This window comes from Miniopterus schreibersii (genome assembly GCF_964146895.1).
Source record: "Miniopterus schreibersii genome assembly, chromosome: 7".
NCBI classification, from domain to species: Eukaryota; Metazoa; Chordata; class Mammalia; order Chiroptera; family Miniopteridae; genus Miniopterus; species Miniopterus schreibersii.
Genome location: NC_138108.1, coordinates 82,970,034 through 82,991,466, shown reverse-complemented (window position 1 = coordinate 82,991,466; position 21,433 = coordinate 82,970,034). Strand labels below are relative to the sequence as shown.

The 21,433-nt window shown below is 58.2% G+C and overlaps 2 protein-coding genes across 6 annotated transcripts in view; one reads left to right on the top strand and one right to left on the bottom strand.

Annotated features, from left to right (window-relative positions):
- Positions 1-1,176, top strand: part of LIMS2 (LIM zinc finger domain containing 2) — a 39,324-nt gene extending 38,148 nt beyond the window's left edge. For all 5 annotated transcript variants that reach the window (XM_081142027.1, XM_081142025.1, XM_081142026.1 and 2 more), the window contains one exon: positions 127-1,176. In XM_081142027.1, coding sequence (XP_080998153.1) covers positions 127-274 — 148 coding nt within the window. In that variant the 3' untranslated portion in view covers positions 275-1,176. The remainder of the gene's footprint in view (positions 1-126) is intronic.
- Positions 1,177-1,763: 587 nt separating this feature from the next.
- The window catches only part of MYO7B (myosin VIIB), a 71,270-nt gene continuing 51,600 nt past the window's right edge, over positions 1,764-21,433 (bottom strand). The window contains exons 19-40 of the mRNA XM_081141886.1: positions 19,906-20,032; positions 18,261-18,380; positions 17,070-17,243; positions 15,687-15,914; positions 14,507-14,674; positions 11,759-11,876; positions 11,547-11,673; positions 10,616-10,782; positions 9,538-9,719; positions 8,510-8,640; positions 8,006-8,163; positions 7,659-7,812; positions 7,026-7,181; positions 6,054-6,159; positions 5,270-5,383; positions 4,986-5,073; positions 4,296-4,402; positions 3,559-3,744; positions 3,148-3,264; positions 2,854-2,937; positions 2,529-2,648; positions 1,764-2,136 (exon numbers count right to left, since the gene is read on the bottom strand). Of these exons, the coding sequence (XP_080998012.1) occupies positions 2,035-2,136; positions 2,529-2,648; positions 2,854-2,937; positions 3,148-3,264; positions 3,559-3,744; positions 4,296-4,402; positions 4,986-5,073; positions 5,270-5,383; positions 6,054-6,159; positions 7,026-7,181; positions 7,659-7,812; positions 8,006-8,163; positions 8,510-8,640; positions 9,538-9,719; positions 10,616-10,782; positions 11,547-11,673; positions 11,759-11,876; positions 14,507-14,674; positions 15,687-15,914; positions 17,070-17,243; positions 18,261-18,380; positions 19,906-20,032 (3,034 nt within the window). The 3' untranslated portion in view covers positions 1,764-2,034. The remainder of the gene's footprint in view (positions 2,137-2,528; positions 2,649-2,853; positions 2,938-3,147; positions 3,265-3,558; positions 3,745-4,295; positions 4,403-4,985; positions 5,074-5,269; positions 5,384-6,053; positions 6,160-7,025; positions 7,182-7,658; positions 7,813-8,005; positions 8,164-8,509; positions 8,641-9,537; positions 9,720-10,615; positions 10,783-11,546; positions 11,674-11,758; positions 11,877-14,506; positions 14,675-15,686; positions 15,915-17,069; positions 17,244-18,260; positions 18,381-19,905; positions 20,033-21,433) is intronic.

The window sequence follows — 21,433 nt, the reverse complement described above, 5'->3', positions numbered from 1 at the left end:
GGGGCAGACTGGTGGGGAGGCTGGGGGCTGGGGGTGGAGAGCAGGTGCTGCTCTGGGGGGTCAGGGGAAACCAGGCTCCGAGTTGCTGGGCATGGGGCTCTCCCAACTGCTGCACTTCCTTCCCAGGAACAAGTTTGTGGAGTTCGACATGAAGCCCGTGTGTAAGAGATGCTACGAGAACTTCCCACTGGAGCTGAAGAAGCGGCTGAAGAAGCTGACGGAGCTGGCCACCCGCAAGGCCCACCCCAAGTCTGTGGGCCTCACTGCCACCTGAGAGGCCCCCTCCTGTCCTCCCTTCGCTCCTTCCTGCCGGGCCCCCTGCTGCCCGGCTGCTGCCACCCCCCTGCTCACCTCACCTCCCTTCGTCTGCCCCCTTCTCTCGGGTCAGCACGCCCTCCTTTTTCCTCTGCTCCCTTCTCTTGCCTTCTCCCCAGGGCTCTTCTTTCCCTTGCTATGGGTTCCTCTCCCTCCTCTGCAGCATGGGGCAGAAGTGGGGCCCTGGAGCCTGGTGAGCCTGTGACAGGCCTGTGCTCACCAGCTTTAGCCTGAAGTCTTCAAGGGACAAGGAGGAAACTGGGGCCTGGAGTCACCTGGCTCTGGAGTGGGCACTGCTCCCAGCCCTGCCTGGCAGACCTGTTCTGTCCCCAGAGGGGGCCTGACAGCTCACATTCTTCTGTGGGGGCTTGGCCAACCTTTGCTCAGAGTGGCCCCTCTGTGCACACATGTGGCCCCACACAGCAGGCAGCCAGCTGCCTCAGCCCCAGGACCAGGGCCACACGAAAGGGAGCCTCTGGGGAACCACCCTTCCCTCCCTCAGCCACGCACTCACTCAACCAAGTAGGATCCCTGTGCCCCAACCCCACCAATCAGCAGGAGGGACTAGGACCCCCCCTCCCCCCCCTCAGGAGGCTTCCTTCCTGAAATCTGGCCTTGGCCACACCATCCCAGGCCTGGGCCACTGTGGTTCCCCAATGCTCCTCTCTGGTCACTGCAGTCTCTCTAGCTGCACCCCTACCTCCAAGGCACACATTAAGCTTTTGGGTGCAGCCAGGGCCAGATGGTGGTGGGGCCAGGGGAATGGCGGTTCCTACTCTCCAGGGAGGGTACTTCCTCCGTGGCCAGCACAGGACCTGATGTGATTCACACTTGCACAATGAATAAAGGCTTATTTACACAACTATTTGGCTGGCCTGCATGGTGTATGGTCGCAGGGTGAGGGGGTGGGCAGTGGCCCCTTGGACACAGTGCTGCAGGCTGTGAACACTTACAGCAGCAGATGACAGACAGCCTGTTCCCAGGGCCAGGCTCCCACCAGGGCTGAAGACAAGGCAGCCAGAACCCTCCGTCCATGAAGGATGGCATGGTAGAGGGAGTGGGCTGCCAGTGCGAGGTGAGGCAGGCCTTTAAGGCCCTGCACCCAGCTCTGCCTCCTGCCTGGGCAGAGGCAAGTCTCAGCATGAAGCCTGCAGCCTCTACCTCTATCTGGCCTTTCTGGCAGCAATTGTGTCCCATTCATTGTCCTGCAGGGGAAGGAGGAGGTGTGCAGAGAGAGGGGCTTCTCCCTAATCCAAGAAATGGGAGGGAGAGAGGGGGAGGAGGGGAAACTAACTCAGTCACTCTCTGAGAATGGAGTTGCCACTTGGGTGTCCCTGGAGAAATCACAATGCTTTCTGCTTTTTCTGGAAGAGAAACTTTGCTGGCCAGTGCCTCCCAGACCTCCTGCCACCTGAGCCCTCCCCTCTCCCTCTCACTGACACACTCCCCACTGCTCCAGGAAACTTTATTGTACATTCTTGGGGGGTTGTCTCAGCCATCCACCCACCAACCCAGGGGCCTGACACCCATGGCCCTGCCCTGGCCTCTTTCCTTCAGCCCCATGGTCAGCACCTGGGAGAGGGGTCCTGCCTGGAGAGCCAAGGAATATGGAGTGTGTGTGTTTTGGGGAAAGAGCAGCATGAAAGGCTGCCTGCACAGGCCCTGGGCCCAAGGGCCCCAGATTGGGAAGGGTGACTGCATGGGCAAGTGATCCCCCTGCTAAGGATGAGCTGGGGCTGGGGCCCGCATGCCCCGCTGCTTGCTCACGGTGCTCAGGAGCTGCTGCACATACGAGGTCAGCAGGTCATCCATCTTGTAGCCCTGGACAAAGAAAGGGTGGGGTCAGAGGCTGTGGGGTCCAGTTGAGGATAGTGGCCAGGGCCTGGGAGTGCTCAGCTTTTGTCTCAGGGGTAATGGGGTAGGGAGGAAAGAATGGAAACAGGGCTCCTGCTGCAGGAAGACTAGTCCAGGGCCATGGGACCCACTGCCAGGCTTTGCCACCATGCTCCTAGGTGACCCCTATCCCTCATCTCCCTCCAGACCTCCCAGCCTGGCCTGGCCCACAGGTGGTTGTGCCACCATAGTGAATAGCTTGGTGGCATCGTAGGGGGTGGTCAGAAGGAGAACCCTGTCCCCAGTGCCTCTGGGTCCTGTGTGTTTGAGCTGGGAGAAGGGACCAGGGGTTCTAGGAGGCCCTCAGGCCTGAGGCTCACCAGAGAGGTCTCACACAGCAAGCGGTTACCCCGGCCCAGGCTCCCCAGGACCATGTGGAAGTAGGTGCTGCCGCTGCTCCAGCTGGAGATCTTGGTGAAAGGGTAGGTGGTGAGCAGCTCCTGGGGGCAGAGTAGGTGGTGGGCAGAAGCCAGGTGAAGCCTGGGCCCTGGATCTGAGTCTGAGCTGCTGCCCTGGGGTCCTCCAGAGTCCCTGGGGCTGTGGGAGAGCTGGAGGGCAGGTGACCATAGCCCCACCTGTGGGGGGGGGGGGACAGTGTCTCAGGACCCTGGCAGCCTCCCCTGCCCTGTGGGGCCCTGCTCCTACCTTGGTCTTGGGGTGGATGAGCAGAACTCCGTGCCGGTTGATGGCGATGAGGACGATGTCTGGGTAGGAGGGCTCCGAGGTTTGCTGGGGAGGAGCATGGCGGTGACAGCCCAGCCTGGGAGGCCAGCTGGCCACCTCCCTGAGGCACATGCAGGCACACACGTGCCCACATGCCCCTCAAACCTGGCAACCAGCCTTGCCTAAGATGTGTGTTTGGGGGAGCTCAGGCAGCAGGGCCAAAGCTAGGGTGGGGCCTTCTGGGGCAAGCACAGGTGGGCGTGGGGTGAGACTTACCTTCACCTCGAAGAAGGCGGACCCAAAGGTGGGCCACCGACAGATCCACTTCAGGAAGGCCACTTTGGCTTCCTCCACCGTCTTGTCCTTATGCTTGTTGTAGGCCAGCAGGATGCTCTGTGGGCGATGAGGGCCAGTGAAGCCCGGTGGGAGCCAGTGCCCATCCTGGCCTCCACACGGGGCCCACAGGCGGGCCTCAGGCCAGAGCAGCATCTGTGTGCCGGAGGCCGGCTTGGGGGTCACTTAGGACCAAGTGCGTCCCCCACCCCTGGGGTGAGGATGCGTCTCTGAGGCGCCGTGGACAGCATGGGGAGGCCTGACAGACACCCCCGGCCCATCCTCCACACCAGGAACATGCTCAGCCTGCCCAGGCCAGGCAATCTGAGGGTCCCTCCCAGCCCCGTCAGGGACCTTTCTCCATTCCTCCGAGGACATCAGGCGTGTGAGATTCTCGGGCACGAGCTCCCTCAGGATCTTGGGGATGCTTGCTAGCTGGGACTGGCCACTGTCAAACTGGGCCTTGTAGATGAGGCCTGCCAGGTGGACAGCATCCTCCCGTGAACACTTGTGGAACCCACGCAGGTATTTGGGCAGTTCCTGGGTGATGGACACACTGGGCATTAGGCTGTCGCCCCCCACCTCATGTGGCAGGTGGTGGGGTGGAAGCCCACCCCCACCTAGGAGCCAGCAAGAAGCTAAGGTCCTTAGGGTAGGGTTTCCTGCAGGGGCAACAACCCCCGTAAGTTGGGCAGAGACCCCTAACATCTCGATGTGACTGCAGTAGCCAAGTGCACCCTGTGTAGTTGACCCTCCAGGACAAGGGCTAGTGCTCCCCAGGCTGCAGGGCCTCTCCCCCTGCCGCCTGGGGGTTGTGCTGCAGGTGCTGGCACAGTCACTGTCCCCAAATGCTGCTCTCCCTCTGCTCCTGGCTCCAGAACCCTCAAGGGGTAGGTCTGGTGACCACAGTGGGCCTCAAGGGCTCCAGAAGCCCCTGGTGAACCTTCTGGATGTTCCTGGACCTCCCAGTGGAGGTTAGGCCCCCTGGGGCAAGGGAACCATCATGGGCCTTCCTCCTCCACCTCTCTGAGTAGGTGTGGGATGAAGTGCAGTTGGACCCAAAGCCCCCTGGAGGGAGCCTTCCCAAGTACCTGGTGGTAATGGAGTATGGTGTCTGCGCTCAGGTCCTTCCCTGGGGCCACACTGAGCCACAGTTTGCGCATGAAGTACACCTGGTAAGGCAGTGTCACAGGGGCCCCTGGGCAGGGGCAGCAGTGAGCATCCAGCCTGGCCTGGGGCCCAGCTCTCACCAGGACCACCCCCGGCTTGCCAGGCTCTGCGGCCATGCCCATACCCTTCCCACTGCCCAGGGCCCTACTGCCAGCTTCCCTGCACCCTGCCCGCAGCACAGTCTCCTAGACACCCTCCCGTCACCGAGTCTGCTCCTCTGCTGGGAAGACCCCACCCTTCCTCCTCCCTGGCCCTGGTGGGTCCTCACCCTTCAAGACACTGTAGAAGCCACCCATGCCAAGAATGTTCCTGGACACCCCTGTGTGGGCCAGGCCCCCGTCCAACCCCACAGCCTGTGCATCTTTCATCTGTTCTAGGCCCACCCCTATACCTTGCCCCTGCCCAAGCTGGGAGAGCTCCTAGGGCAGGGTCCTCATGCCTGGCCCAGGCCTGGTCATACCCATGACATGAGGGTTCTAACGGGGTAAATGAATGAGCATGGGCCATGCAGGAGATGCCAGGGGAGCCTTCTGACCCTGGCCCAAGTAGGTAGACAGTCCCTGCCTAGCTCCTCCATCCCAGAACCCCCGCCCTGCCCTGCAGACACCCACCTTCTTTCTGAGGCTTGCTTTTCTTCACCCAGTCAGACACCTGCCGCAAGGAGTCAAAGAAGAAGTCTTCCTCCTTCTGGCTGATGACCTGGGATGGGTGGGGAGAGAGACAAAGGGAGGAGCGCGGGTGAAGGGGCTTCCTGGGAACTCCTCCTGAGGGCGGCAGGCCTGGTGAACTAGATTGTCCTGACAGCCCCTCAGCACTCACTGAGGGTCAGGCCAGCACGGTGGGACGGCCACCCCTGCCCACTCCCCCAGGTTTCTGGCCTGCCTGCCAGCCGTACCTTGTCCGCAATCTTGATGAAGAGGCTGCAGCCTTCCCAGGAGGCCAGCTGCAGCCTGGCAGCGATGCTGCTGCACACATCCCGCACCCTGGTGTGGGCGCCCACCTCCAGCATCTGGGCAGAGAGGCGGCACAGGAGCCTCTCAAGACAAGGCTCAGCTCAGATGACCCCTCTGACCCTGCTGCTGCTGCTCCTTCCTAAGAGGGGCTGGACACACCCTGTCCTGAGAGGGGCAGGAACTGCTTCTAGAAAACGGGCCAGATGCTCTGTTGTTTAGTCACACAGCTGCTATCTTGTGGGCCGCAGACTCCCAGCCTTTGAACCTGCTTTGAGTAGCCAGACTGGGAACTTCCCGTGCGGACTCCCCAGCCTCAAGACTGGAAGGTGCATTGCCTCTAGGCCTCCTCTGGCCCTCTCTGCTGCTGCCACTTGGCCAGGGACGCTTTCCCACCTCACACCTGTCCCCTCTGCTGTCTCCAGCTCCCAAGAGGGGCTCTTTCCACAGGCACACCAATGTCCCTGGTCTCCCTGTCCCCTGCTTCGGCCTGGAGCACCCCTCTGCCCTACTGGGACAGTCTAGACTTCACACTGCAGTAGCTGCCTCCCCAGGGTGGCCCCTCCCTGTACTGGCCTAGAGCACCCAAGGGTGCACAACACTCAGTTCAGGGTTGTAGGGCACTAGTGATGGGGGGGGGCAGACAGTTTCTCAGGGGTCACCACTCCTCAGGTAACCAAGGATGCTGCGGGTCAGGAGCAGGGAGGCCGGGTCTGGGCAGGGGCATACCTCACTGGTGTCGTTGGGGAGCAGGATCTTGTGGCAGATGCGGGAGACGTTCTGCTCTGCGGCCTCCACCTCCACCTGGTGTGGGGGCTGCTTCCGGGGCCCCACCCTAGAGCAGGACAGTGCATGCTGCACAGGCCGCCCTGCCCCCATCCTCACCCATCCCCAGCCACCAACTAACTACATCAACTATATGCCAGACACAAAACCCCAGTGACCACTGCTGGCGCAGGGGGCAGGGTTGCCAGGGGGCTGCTCCTGCCTGGGGTGCACAGCACGTGACCTAGAGAAGGCAGCAGAGGGCAGCTCAGACTCACCTTCCTGGTGACCCAAGGTTCTGAGGAGGGGGGAAGGCCTGGGACCAACATGGGAAGGGGACCTGGCTGGCCAGGGCCTCCAGCAGATAGGCTGGTGTTTCCTTTTCCTCGAACAGCAGGCACACAGGGAGGGGCCAGGGCAGGGCCTCCAGCAGGGCCTTTGAGAGCCTCTCTGAGGGCACCCATCTCCCCTCCACGACCAGGGCTGCCACTATCACGCTGCTCGCATGGCCAGCCCACCCTCCCTCACAGCTACAAAAGTCCAAGCCAGGGGACAGGCTCTGAGATCCAAGACAGAGCCGAGGGAAAACTGCCTAGCTGTAAGAGGGCTGAGGTGGGGATGGCACATGGATTGGCAGGGGTGGCCCTTGATCTAGGCGGGAAGATAAGTGCCTTGGGATATCCAGGTCACCCTGTGGCCTCCAGGCAGTTCCCTCTGTGCCCTGGACAGGCAGCTGTGGGGGTGGGGAGCTCGCAGCTAGGACTGAGCCTGCCCTAAGCTCCCGCTGACCACCCAGACCCTTCTGAGACCCTCACGCTCCACCTTCCTCCTCCGTGGCTTGGGGTCTGGTCCTGCCTCTGCAAGCCAACTCCAGCAGGGCCCCTCATTACCCCAGGCTGACGCTCCAGGGGTGGGCATGGGAGCTGGCAGGCTCACCTCAGGGCCCTCTGGACGTGGCGCCCGCAGTCAGGGGCCAGGAGCTTGTTCCTCCTTGTGTATATGAACTTCTGGACATGGGGCAGCAGCGCTTGGCCAGGAGGGAAGAGCCCAGTGCAGAGCCACAGCAGCTGCCAGCCTCGCTCCTCACTGTACCTGGGGGTGACAGAGCCCATCAGCACAGGAAGAACCCATCCCAGAGACCGGGCCAGCCAGGCGCCCTGGGGAGATGGGACATGAGGCCTGCTCGGCCATGGGCAAAGAGGCCCACGGCCCAGCTACCCAATGCCAAGCAGGCCTTCACACGCATGAGTGGGGAAATGGGTATTATGCCCATTTTGTGGAAGAGCATGTTGAGGTTTACTGAGGCCAAGGGTGGCAGCAGGCAAGGCCCAAGGCAGGCCCATTTGCCCTCCTTCCTCTGACTACCCCAGGAAGTCAGAGGGACAAGCCCAAGTGCCAGCCCATTTCTTGGTTACTGCTAGTGCCTGGGCAGGTTGTGTGGCCTCCATGAGCTGCCACCTCCCCGTCTGAACAGTGGGCACAGCCTCTGGGAGAGGGGTGAGGACACTGAGGAGCCCCGGCAGGGCATCCTGTACATGGGCGCCCTCCACTTCCACACCATCCCCAGACCTCTTGGTATTGTGTGTCAGCTGCTTCAGGATCTGACAGTAGACCTCGTCCTGCAGAGCCACGTCCTGGAGGGCCCATGAGAAGATCTGATCGGTGAGTTCCAAGGAAGTCCAGGCCTGCCTAGAGGGGTAGTCGCCCATGTACCTGAGGATGGGTGTGGCTGTCAGGGAGAATAGGCTGGCAGGGCTGCCTGTCACCACTGACCCGAGCCCCGCCCCGCATGACCCCCAACAGCTCCATGCTGCCTCCTTGCTGCCTCTGCCCTGCGCCCTGGGAGACCGGCTCCCATCAGGCCCATGCCTATGGGGTTAGCACGGAGCTGGGGCAGGCTGGCTGGGGAAGGATATCGATGAAGATCTGACAGGCGGCATCCCGCAGCTCAGTGTTGGCATGGACGCGCTTGAGCAGCGGCTGCCGCAGGGGCTCAGGGCTGTGAGCCCACAGGCGGCCCCGAGCCCGGGTGAGGTGGAGCATGGCTCTGCTGACGGTCTCCTTCTCCGGGACCCTGTCGGGACACAGACTGATGTGAGGGCCCTCCTCCTGCCTTCTCTGCCCTGCTGCTCCTCTGTCCCCTCCCAACCTGCCTCTGTGTGGCACAGTGGGGAGGAGGCCTGGTCTGAAGTGAGTCCCATGGGGATGCCATCTTGCCCACAGCATTCAGCTCAGAATCACTCCCTCCAGCCACCAGGGTGGTTGTGGGAGGCTCAGAGGGTTGCCTCCCTGCCTGGGAGACCAGGTGGACAACATGCCTGCCTCTGTGGCCTCCCCGCACTCCTTAGGGAGTGCAGAGGGGCTGACAGGCTGGGGCTGGGCCTGGTGGGGGGGTGTGTGTGTGTGGTGGGGGCAGGCACCTAAAAAACTCGTAGGAGAATTCCTCCAGGGTGTGCAGCTTCTCCTTGGCCTGCTCCTCAGATAGGGCTTCTGTGGGCGGTCCTGCCTGGGCTGCCAGCTTCCGCTTTTCTGGTGACATAGCCAGCAAGCTCTGTGGGGGCATAGGCCTGTGGGTGCCCAGGAGCCACTGCCCACAAGGCCCTTCCCATAGACTCCTCCTGACCTGCTTGTCTCAGTGACAGGAGGGGCAGGACCACAGAGCAGAATAAGCCTGGGCCTGCCCCTCTCGTGTCACCTGTTGTGTGACCCAGGACCAGTAACTTCACCTCCCTGAGCCTCTCTCCTTTCTCTTAAGAGGACTTCTCAGGCCCACCAGGCTCTCCTTCCCCAGGGCACCTCTCTTCAGGGGCATCTCTCACCTGGTCCTGCTGCCTGGCCCTCACCTCCTTCAGGCCAAAGCACAAATGTCACTCCATCAGTGACATCTTCCAGACAGGGTAAGGCCAGCCTATTATTTCTTTCATAAGAACCAGTGCTGCTCCTTGGTGGCCCGTTATACTCGCCATCGATTAATCATTTGCCCAAATGCTCCTTAGGGCAGGGTCCCTGTTGTGTTCAATCTTGTATTGCAGGCATGGGGCAGACAGCTGGCACTCAGTATGTGCACGTCAGAATGTCTATCTGTCCTGCCTAGGGACTGGGGTGGAGTAGCTCTCAAGGGTAGGGACACTTGGGACCCCTTGGGCCATGGTTTCAATGAGGCTGAGCCTGGGGAAGGGACGGGTTTGTCCCTAGGACACATCCATGGTGGGAGAAATGGAAGTGATACCTATTCATTGAGCCTCCCATTAAGTACCAAGCACTGTCCTGAACGTGGCACAGATACTGCCAGCTCCACGGTCACCCCAGAGGGGTGATGGGCTGGCGGAGCTGACCCGATGTCCAGGTGGGCCTCGTGGCTCTCTGTGAGGTGGGATGCAGGACCCTGAGCTAGGACCCCAGGCTAGGCCTCCTGGCTACTTCCCCACGTGCCCACATTAGCGGTTACCAGCAGCTGTGCCGAGGGCTTGCCGATGGTAGGGATGGTGTAGAGGCCGGCGGTGAGCACCAGCCCAGTCTTGCCTGTCCTGTCGTTCTGGCCAGGGACCCAGTTCTCAGAGGCTAAGGGCCCCTGCTTCTTTGTCAGGATCAGCAAATCCCCCTTCTTGAAGGGCAGGAGGGTGCCATCATCTGCAATTTCAGTGCACACACAGGCAGGGAGGCCACACTCACCACTGGCCCTGCAGAGGTGCCTGCCGGCACCTTGTGGCTGTCTTTGTTGAGAGGTGAGGAAGCTGAGACACAGAGCTGGGGGGCCCAAGTCCACTCTGAAGGGAGCAGTGGCAGGATTCCCAGCACGTGGGCCCTCAAGGACCTGGACAGGTGCGGAGCCCGGGGGCCAGGGGCAGGAGCTCTGACCACAGCTCTACCTTTGGAGACCTGCTCAGAGGCCTGATCAGGAGCCGTGGCCTGTGAGGCAAGAGACGTGCGGACAAGGGGAAGAATGCCCAGGCTGGCAGTGACCATGCCAGCCTGGGTGACATGTGACCCTCATCTGTAAAGTCCCTCTTCTGTGGTGTGGTGGTGGGGGCAGACTGGGTGATGGGGACAAGGTTTCAGGGCTGACGGTTCTTCCCTCCACATCCCGTGAGCCTCCCTCTCCCTTCCCTGCATCAACAGCCCCACCCATTTTCCAGGACTGCAGCATCCGAACCCCTCATCCCTGAGCTGTGTGTTCCTGGACAAGCTGCTCTCCCTTTCTGAGCCTCTGGCTCCCTATCTGTGAAATGGGATTACAGGATGGCTGTGGGGTGGTGCCCCAAGTGCAGGCCATGGCCAGCTGTTCTCTGCAGGGGAGGTGCAGTCCTCAGCTAGGTGCCTTGGAGGGCTGGAGATCACCTCCTTTAACTCCTCATGCTGTGGAAGGGAGGGCTCCACCCAGATCTGTCCCTCAGGGTTTCGTGGTCCCCTCTCCATCTCTCTGCTCAAGTCCCTGAGCCCTGCTCCGTGCCATATGGCTGCTGTGACATGCATGGGAGCAAGCTGCCCTCCCACCAACCACACCCCCACCCCATCTGGCCACACACCTGTGGCCTTCTGGTCCTGCAGGGCCATGGCAAACACGGACCTCTCCTTCAGGCCCTCCAGGAACACGGCCACCAGCTCGGCGATGGCCACACTGCTGGGGGACACGAACTCATACTCCTCTTGGTGCAGCGTGGACAGCAACAGCCTCGGCCCACCCGGGGCCTCCCTGAGGGGACAGAGGATCCATGTGACCAGAGGCCTCCTCTGCTCTCCCCACTTCAGCCCCTCAACAGCCTCAAGGGGGTACCCTCCTGAGTTACAGATGAGGAAACACAATGGCTTGTTGGGGGCCACGGGCCCAACCCCAGGTGACGCTGTGAGGACTTCATGGCATGTGGGAATGTGCCACATGGTCAGCCTCAGGAAGCAGTGGCCAGGGGTGCCCTGCACCCACCGGTGACATTGTTAATGGCCATGCCACCCTGGGGGCTCTGAGGGGCTCTGCAGGGCACAGGCTTGCCTTCCCCAAGGCTTGGTATGTCCTCAGGAAATGAGAGCCATGGAGAGCCATGGGGGCGGCCTGGCCTGCAAGGACACCCTAGGGTTGCTGTGACCTGGCATGTCCCAGACCCCATCCCTTGCTCACTCCCCCAGAGGGTCTGTACCTTCCCATGACCAGGGGGAAGGAAGGAGTGGAGGGATGAACACCCCAAGGCTGCAGGATGACCTGCCCCTTCCCAGGGGGTGGGTTTAAAGAGCGGCTGAGAGGGCAGCGCATGACTCCCAGGCCCAGCACCCAGCCAGGCAGTGCGGCCGATGGCAGGCGGCGGGCCCCACGTCCAATCACCGGCATTACTGCACAAGCCAGTCCTCACCCCTCCACCCTTGCTGGGCTCCCAGGAACAGCGTGCCTCCCTCTCTCTGTCACTCCTGAAGTCCCACGGACTGAGCTCCGAGGAGAGGCTTGGGCAGCCCCTTGGGGGTACCCACCTGCTGGTGATCAGACTCATGACCTCTGGGAAGGAGAGTTCCAGGAGCACCCTCTCCCTCTGGTCCAGGAAGTGCAGCCCCTTCCAGTTAACAGCCAAGATCAGCTGAGTTTTGGGCAGTCGGGGGCCTGGCAGGAGGAGACAGGGTGTAAAGCTGGGCTGGCCCTGGGAGGGGGCCCCCGCCTGCACCCCTCGCCTGTCGTTTGCCATTACCAGAGAGGGTGGTGACTTCAAAGAGTCTGGAGAAGAGCAGTGGCCACTGCAGGCGGGCAGCGACCACCACCTGCTCCTGCACATCCAGCGGCGTGGCCTGCTTCTGGGTGTATGGTGCCTGCTCGGGGACACAGTGTCACCATCGTCACTCATCTCTCACTCGCTCGACCCGGGCCTACCCACCCCCTCCAGCTGACACTCGCTCAGTGCCCAGGAGCTTGATTGCTGGGTCATCTTCAAAGCCTCTACCTACAGTGGGGACAGATCCCATTGAGGGCCGGGCAGGGAGGCTGTGGCCGGTGCAGCCTTATTGCATCCGCTCTGGGGAAGGACCCTTCGTGAGTGGTTTTAAAAAGGGAGGTAGGCTTTCTTCCTCTTCAGCATCAGGGTGCCAGAGAGCTGAGGCCAGGCAGCTGCAGATTGTGCATCTGTCTGCGTCTGCGGCTCGTGTCTGTGTGTCTGTGGCTCATGTCTGTGGCTCTGGCTGGCTCTTGCCAACACATGCCTCGTGGGTCTGTACCTTGTCCCGGGCATGTGGCCTGTCTTGGTGCATCTCTCCCTGTCCTCGTGAGCCTGTCTCCCGTGTATTTGGGAAGCATCTTTCAGGGGCCTCCATCTCAGCCCCTCCAGTCCCCCATCCCCCTCCCTCCCCCTTGCCTGCTCTTCCCCCACCGCCACCCTGTCCTCTCCCCTCGCCATTGCTCTGTGTGCATAACTGGACATTCTTTTTACTATTTGTTGAATAAAATATTTCTCTTATTCCTACTTTATAAAGTGGTCAGGTAACATTCACATACTGGGTTGGGGATATAAATGGGTTGGCAATATGCCATATTGTCAAATATTTTAGAATGTTTGTGCTCTCTGAAATCCCTTTTACAGGAATTTACCTTGATGGATAAATCAAGTGTGTAAAAGTTATATCTACAAAGTGGTTCACCTCATGTTTTAACAGTGAAAATGGGAAACGGTCTTAACATTCATCAGTAGGAATCAGAAAAGTGCATCGTAATCCATAAATACCTGCCATGCAGTCGTCAAAGGGAATGCGTGTGTGGCACCAAGCATGGCCCTGCTGTGCGGCCCGTGGGGAAGCAGGGTGAAAACTGCCATAGGATCTGGCCTTTTACTTTTAAAAGGTATATTTCTCTCTAGTCATATTCATATCTCAGTGTCTACATGTGAATGAAGTAGTCTGCAAGGATATATATCACAATATTAAGAGTGATGATCTCATGATGATTTCACTTTTCTCTTAGTATTTGTATTTTCTGACTTATTTGGTAATATACATTTTAAGCATTTAATGAAAAAAATCGGTGAAACTATGTTCACTTTGGAAAGAAGAGGTGAGGGAAATTTTCTAATTCTCTACCCTCTCAAATTACAAAGCCTCTTCTTACTCATGATCACTTAGGTTCATGTGCCTCTGGTTCCCCTCCCTCTCATATGAGCCCTGAAAAGTCCACGTCTCTCTTGCAAACATATCCTCAGGCTGGGGAACACCATTAACACCCAAGAGGGGCTTGGCTGCCCCAAATGTCTGTTACGAGGAATGTGAGTGAATGTGGAACAAGGCTTCTTTGGCCAAGTCTGTTGGGGAAATGTTGAATAAACAGTCAGGCTTTCTACTGCAGGACTTGTCAGAGCCTTTCACTGAAACTCCTTATGAGCAGGACAGAGCAATAACATTTCCCAAACCACAGGCACACAAGACCCTTGTCCATGGCCCACTTCAGGCCACCTTCTGAGAGGCAGAATGGAGACGGCATCGCTTGGTCCTCTGCAACGCCCTTCTTGGAACTTGGGTGGCTCCCGCCACCCGTGTCACTCAGCTGGGACTCATCTCCCTGCCATTAGGCCGTCAGCCCCTGACAAGTAGGCACTGAGCTGTCTTCTCATTTCCTGCTCCCCACCCTGTCCCTCCTAGGCCCACAGTGCCACAGGGAGTTTGGAGGTGGGGGGCTGGGGGGAGCATTAACGAAAGGGCTTCATCCTCTGTCGTCCCACACAGCAGCGAGCTGTGCCTGGCCCCTGGGAGAGGCCTCAGGCCCGCTGCAAAGCTCAGCACCCTCGGAGGAAGGAGGTTCTGACTGAGGGGCCGGTCTGGGGAGGGCTGTCCCTGTGGGAGGGGAAGGCAGGCAGAGGGTCTGTGAATCAGATATATGTCTTCCCTGTCCCTTCTTGGGGTGGAAGCTCAGGGAGCAACAGAAGCCTGCATTGGTGTGGGGATCTCAAGAGCTTGAGTGTGTGTGGTGGGGTGAGTGCAGGCGTGGTGTCGAGGCTGCGAGCCCAGAGGGGGCTGTGTTCACGAGCTACAGGGCGACCAAGCCCGGGAGGAGGGGAGGCAGCCCTCCCTGCTGTCTAGAGCATGCGAGGCCCAATGAGGGCCTCAGAAAGACCTGGGGACAGGACGGCGCAGGATGGTGCGGAGGTGGAGGCAAGGGCGTGGCCAGGTCAGCAGCTGTAGGGGCCCTTGGGCCAAAGGCTGGGGCCCAGTCAGGCACTGCGGTAGAGACCAGTGTGGGGTTAGCCCTCGGACCCCAGATGCCAACCCAAGAGGAGGGACTGTGGAATGGGCCTGTGACAGGAAGCTGAACTGAGGGGACTGGTTAAATTCAGAGAGACTGAGCTTTGCTAACTGGTAAGTTAAAGTTCCTATTTCCTAGTGGGTGGGGTGCTCATGGGCATGGCCTCTACCACTAGACCCCCAACCCCACAGGAAAGTCCGGCTCCATGGACGCTGACCTTGGCATGGGCGGCAGTGACGAGACTGGCCCACTGCTCTGGGGGCTTGGTCTTGTACAGCTTGGATGGGATGCAGCTGGGCAGCAGCTCCTGGACGGCCTCTCTCCGCACCGAGGCTCCGAGCTGCACGTAGCAGTGCCTGGCCAGCAGCTCCACCAGCTCCTCCTCCTGTGCAGCCCAGGGCAGGCAGAGGCAAGGGCGAGTGAGCGCCCCAGCGCTCGTCTCAGCCCCGCAGAGATGACTGACCCTCAGGCCAGAACCAGTCCTGACCCTCCTCTAGGAGAGCCTGTCCCTGTCCCCACTCAGCAGGTGGGCTCACCTGTACCTGCTGGGCCCGAATTCCCATGTTCCTCTGCCAGCCCTCAGGGAACCACGCAGAGGCGGAAGCCTGGGCGGACCCCGACATCACAACTGGGGTGAATGTGGGCAATGCCTCTACCCTGTCTTACCCAGTCCTCACCTGTCACAGGTGACCAGCGGCCACCTTGAGGGGCTTCTGGTGGGGTCTGTGTGAGACCCAGACTAGGCTCTTTGCTCAGGGGCCCTGAGGAGTCGAGTCACCCTGTTCCCTTGAGAGACCAAAACCCTGCAGCTGCCTGCCCCCGGGCCTGTCCCCGCCCGACTCTCCCTGCAGGCTGCCAGGGCTTCCGCAGCTCTGGTCCTGAGAGCACCTTCCTCCTCACTCGGGCCCAGGAGGGCCGTGCCTGCTGCACTGGCGCTCTGTGCTCTGGCACTCCAGGTGCACACGCCCCCCTCAATCCTCACCTCCGTGGGAAGCTCAGGCCACCCTCTGCACTTCTAGATGAGGGCTGAGGCTCAGAGGTGATGTATAAATCCCAGAAGAGGCGCAGTGAGGGCTTCAACTAGTGCTAGAACTCCAAGGCCACATCCTCGACACCAGGCCCTGCTGCCCCGCAAACCGCTGCCATCAGGGAGGCCCAGTGGACCTGGGGCCGACGAAAGGCTTTTCCTGACGACTGCGCTACATGGAGCCCCGGGACCTGAGCAAACCCGTGATCTGGGGAGGCCATGGGGGCAGGTGGGAAGGGGCAGCTGCAGCCCCAGCAGAGGAGCCTGGGGCCTGCATTCCCTGCACATATGCCCTGACCCCAAGCCTCTGCCTCTGCAGCCCCCGAGGCCTGCCTGCAAGGCTGTGGGGGGTCAATCCCAGGCCCCTCACCTTCTCGAAGCTGTACTCGCCGGACCAGACTCCATGGAGGACTTGGCGGTAAATGAGCTCAGTGCTGACAGCATCCTCGTGGGGGTCGTGCCAGGGGGTAAAGAACTCTTTCCGGAAGTAGAGGCGCCAGGGTGACTGGCGCTCACTTTCACCCCTCTCCCGGGCCAGCTGCTCACACTGGCCAATGGCATCCATTACGTGGTCACGCCCACTGCCCAAGGACCAGAACTGCAGGGCAACAGGGATGAGGACTGCTGTACAGGCCCCATGGGGATGCCCACTCTCAGCACATGCCTGTGAAGGCGTGCTCGGCCACCCGCTGTGGGTTCCTAGGGGACAGGAGCCCATCTGGACACCATGGGTCTCTCCACACGGGGGCATGGCTAGTCTATCACTCCCACACTCCTCCCTACTGCCCCTCCCAAGGGAGGCAGGGACTGATGCCACAGCGCCGTGAATGGGGTGGTGCACTGAGCAGCTGGTGGGCGTGAGTGAGGCTGAGGCTGTGGGCACCAGGGTGGGTGAGGATGTGGGTCAGGTGGGGCTGGGCCGTGTGGCCCTCCACATCTGCTGCAAGGGCGAGTGCTGCTCCCAGTATGAGGGGTGGGTGGGACATGTGAGCGCCTGGTGGACGGTGTGTGGGTGGGCTGCTCCGATGTGTGCATGACACTGGGGCTAAGGCGAGTCATGGGGCTGAGAATGTGAGTGGACAGGAGGACAAGATACCTGGTGATGAAGCATTTTGTGAGTGACTGTGTGTGAGAAAGTATATGCATGTGTATGTGTGAATGCGTGTGTGTGAGTATGAGTGACCGTGTGTGTATGTTTATCTGTGAATGGATGTATGTGTGTGAAAGTGTGTGTGCATGTGTGTATATGTGTCTCTGTGTGTTTGTGTGAGAATGTATGTGTGTGTATGTGTGAGTGTGTATGTGTAAGTATGTGTGTGTCCCTGTATGTGTGTGAGTGTGTGTATGTGTATCTGTGTGTGTGTGAGTGTATGTGTAACTGTATGTGTATCTGTGTGTGCATGTGAGTGTGTGTACATGTGTCTCTGTGTGTGTGCATGTGAGAGTGTGTGTGTTTGTATGTGTGAGAGAGAGGGTGTGTGTATGTGTGTGTGCATGTGTGACTGTATGTGTATCTGTGTGTGTGTATGTGTAACTGTATGTGTATCTGTGTGTGCATGTGTGTGTACATGTGTCTGTGTGTGTGTGCATGTGTGACTGTATGTATCTGTGAGGGTGTGTGAGTGTGTAAGTGTGTGTGTACATCTGTTTGGCCACTGGGAGGGAGAGCAGAGGCCAGGTTGGTGCTGTTCAAGGGCTTGAGCTGCCTGGGAGTGTGCAGGAGGCAGAGGATGGATGGGACCCTGGCCAGTACCTTGTCGTACACAGCAACTTGGAGGGAAAAGCCCAGGTGGTCACTGAGGCCTTGCTTGCGGGCAATGTGCAGGCAGACTTCCTGCGACGTTGAGGCTGAGTCCACTGTGACAGTTAGGCTCTCTCCAGTCACCAAGATGACATGGATTGGGATGTGTTTCTTGGACTTGACAGCCTGAGGAAAGATGAAGACTCAGTCCCTCTGTTCCAGAGACCCCTGGGCTCAGTTGCCTGCCCTGGAGCTTCCAGAACCCTGGTCCCAGAGTCTGGCCTACTCTCTCCTTCTCTCCCCAAAGTTCTGGCCCACAGATGTTGGCTGCTGGGGCGTTTCTCGGCATGCTTCTGCACGTTTCTCGGCAGTCCTTGGGGTACAGCCTGCAGGCAGAGGCCCCCTAACATGAGAACAGAGCTCTGGGGGGTTGAGTGACTGAGAATCACAGAGGCTCAGAAGAGCTCTTGGAGGTTGCCCAGTCCTGGACTCTGGAACATTTCATATACATGGGAACTACAGTTTCCTCTGTACACAACAGGGTGTAAGCATGCCTGCTACAAGTTCATGTGCAACCCAGAGCTCGTGAGCCAAGCAGGTAGATGAGGGAGAAGCAGACTTGGGTGGCAGGGCGAGAATGGGAGGGGTGTGGCAGGTGACCCCAGTATAGTGCACCCCGGGACCAGGGCATGAGGGCCTTCCAGGAGCCATGAGTATAGCAAGATGCAGGGGCACCCCCTCAGCCCCACCTGTGTCTGAACACCCTTCCTGAGAACACTGAGAACTCAAGGTGACACCCAGTAATGCCACCAAGTACAACAACCTTGGAATGACCACTGCTTTCTTTATAAAGTGGATAATATCCTTGGGAAGGGTAACATTTTAAGCAATTAGCAGTCACTCATATGTGAATGCTAAGTAGTTTATCAGATTAATTTTCCCCGTTAGGTAGTAGGGCCCAAAAGGGGTGTGGACTGACAAGTGGGGAGGCACTTGAAGCCCAGGCTTCGCCAAGGGAGGCTGAGCCTCGACAGTGATCACAGGGACCACTGGCACAGAAGGTTCCCCAAGTGGGTGGAGGAGCCCCAAGGAAACACTTCCTGCTAGTAGGACAAAAGAAGGCACCCTAAAATCTGTGCTGGAGGAGCCAAGAGAGCTGGTGCTACCCCACCCAGGCCATCTCCCACTCCAGCTGGCCCCTACCTGCAGCTCCAGCCAAGTGGGGGGCTCCGTGCGTACCCCATTGGCATAAGTGCGTCTCAGGCGCTCAGCACAGAAGGGCCCGTAGCCGGCTGGCCCTTCACCAATGAAGCTCAGCAGGTACTGGTGGGTGAGGGAGGGAAAGGAAGCAAGACACTCCGGGTGAGGCCTCCGTCTGCTTACCGCCAAGAGGGTTCTGAGGCGCAGTATCCACTCTCACTGAGGCGATGACGTCAGCCTACTGTGTGACCACTTTGCAATATGTACCTATCAAGCCGCTCAGCTGTACACCTTACACTTATGTACCAGTTTTATCTCAATAAAGCTGGAAAAAATTTTTAATTTTAAAATAATAATACTCACTGTTGGCAAAGTGTGTTCTTATATGAGAAGGAATATAAATAGGACGACATTTCTTAGGATCAACTTGTCAATGTTTTAAATAGTACATAGTATTAAAATGTGCACACTCTTTAACCCAGTAATTCAGACCTATCCTAAAGGCAAATATAGATATATTTTTAATCCTCACTGAGGACATGCTTAGAGAGAGGGAGGGGGGGAGGCGGAGAGAGAAAGAGAGAGAGAGAAAATCATCAATGTGAGAGAGAAACATCGATCGATGGGCTTCCGCATGCACCCCGACTGGGATGGAACCCCCAACCCAGGCATGTGCCCTGACGGAGTGAATGGCAACCTCTTGGTGTGCAGAACGATGCTCAGCCAGCTGAGCCACACCGGCAGTGGTGGTGTTTATGGTGATAAACAATTGGAAGGTGGACTCCAAATGTCCATCCACAAGTTAAATACTCTCCAGGACAGCTATATGTGAGTGGTGTTAAAGCTGGCATTTGGGGAAAGTTATAACACGAAAAGAAACTTGTGGAGACAAGTGAAAAATACAGGAGAGTTGATGTTCAAAATATGTTTGATAAAATGTGTTGAAAATCTTTTCATTTCATAGAGAGACTTTGTGAGGAGATGCAGCGGAAGGATTTACTGGTGTCAGGAGTGGCCCCAGTGCCAGGGAAGATGGCTGGGAGACCATGCTTCCTGCTGTCCTCAAAGGGACATGAGAGAAAGTGAGGTTGTTTTCTGTATGGCCATGAGAATGACATTATAACACCACAAAAGGCCAAAAATAGTAACAAAAGTTACCTCTGGGTGTTGGGATGCCTTTTAAACTTTCTGCCTTTCCTACATATTACTCTTATGATAAGAACCAAAAGGCATATTAAAGCAGCGAAGCCTAGAACCTCTAACGCTGCACCTGTCCATATGCCACCTCCATTTTTAGTTCAAGAGACTAGAGAGAGATGCTTCAGCCAACCTCCAGTCAGTGCCCACTCCTGGGACACATTCCATCTACCATCTCACCACCTCCTCAGAAGAGCCATCCTGGTGCCTGAGACCAAGTGAACTGCAGGCCCTGAATAGGGGTTGGAAAACCCAGGCCCAGTGTCCTCTTTTACAGAAAGGGAAACTGAGGCCCAGATAAGCATGGGCACTGCTGTCCATCCTGGCCAGTAGAAGAACTGGGCCATAAAGGATTTCTGGACCTGCTCCATGGTCCAGAGCCAACCCATCCTTCCACGGACCCTGTCCCCACCAACCCCCGGACCTAGCCCCTGCCTTGGGCCCTCCCCACCTTCATGAATCTCTTGGAGGGCGGGAAGCAGCCCAAACAGAGGCTGAGCAGGATCCAGCCCCGGGCCAGGCTGCTTGTTTTGAAGTTCTCTGACAGCTGCTTGCAGATCTGGCAGTAAATCTCGTCCCTGAAAGACAGAGACCACCAGGCTGTAGGCTGGCTCTGAGAAGAAGGGACAGGTGACTGGGTACACAGCTCCTTCTATACATCCTAAATGCAGTCATGTCCAAGGGGCAACCTCCAGCTTCCTCACCTCCAATTGTCTTTGCTGGCTTCCCCGGCTGCATCCCTCACAGGCCTGACCCGGTCATCTCCCAAGACTGTGCCACCTCCAGTATCCGCCCAGCTCTGTGCCCGCACTCCCACCAGCACTCATGTCCTTAGCCTTTGTTCTCCTGCCAGTCATCTCATTCCCTCAGGCCTTTGCTGCCTACCTCATCCACTCTGTCCACAACACCCTGGCCCTCCAGTGTGGGGCCTGGATGCAGGGAGAGCCCAGGGGCCTCCAGCCACAGCCCTGACCTCTTCAGCCTAGACTTTTGCATGACCTGATCTGCTCCTTTCTCCAACTTCAGAGTTATTTCACACCTTCTCTTTCTGCCTTGAAGTCCTCCCCTTTCCCTGAACACAGCTACCCCACCACCACTACAGAGAAAAAAGTGAGGACTTCATATGAAAACCTCTCAACTCCTCACCTCCTGATCAGTTCCCACTCCCATGTCTCATGAGCCTCTCCTCTCTGTCATCTCTTGGGAAAGAGACTCTCCTGGATTCTTCCCCATTTTATCAAGCCTCTATTATCTTATTAAAGTGTCCCACTACCCTTCCAACCTCACATATCCAGAGGCCAGCGTTTTTCCCCTAAAACTCAGTGGTGTGCTGGTGTTTAACAACCAACTCTCCTGGGGTGGGGTAGGGGGGAGCCCTGATTCATTCATTCCGTTTGCCAATTTCTGTGGTGGACATATTCCCATCAGTGCCAATTTCAAGCTACCAACCTGATGTCACTGAACAGAGTTGGGAAGAGATGTGCCACATCTACTCTCATGGCTTAGTAAACTCAGCTACCGCACACCTCTTTCTCAAGTCTCCACAGGCCACACCATCAACCATTCACCCAATTAGAAATCTGGAAGCCATCTTAGACTCTTCCCATCAGCCACCACATCCTACTGTCTGTCTCCTGGATGTTTTCTCTGTACCCTCGCCCCCTTAACTCCTGCTCCCTGGGCTATCTTTCATCAGTTTTCTGCCTCTGTAGCAGCCCTCTCCTGGCCTCCAACTCCCAAGCTCCGTCTCTCCATGTCATTGCCAGGGAGAACTTTCTGGAAGTCAAATATGGTCATGGACTTCCTTACTTAAAACTTCTCCTTACTACCCTTATGATTAAATTCAAACTCAATTCCAAGTTGTGATAAACAAACCCTTGAGCTGTTTCAGAACTCTCTGACCCTGTTTACCCTCTCCCTTCTCTCTGGTGAAACATTCTTCCTCCTTCTCACAGACCCCTGGCCCAGGAGGGTATTAC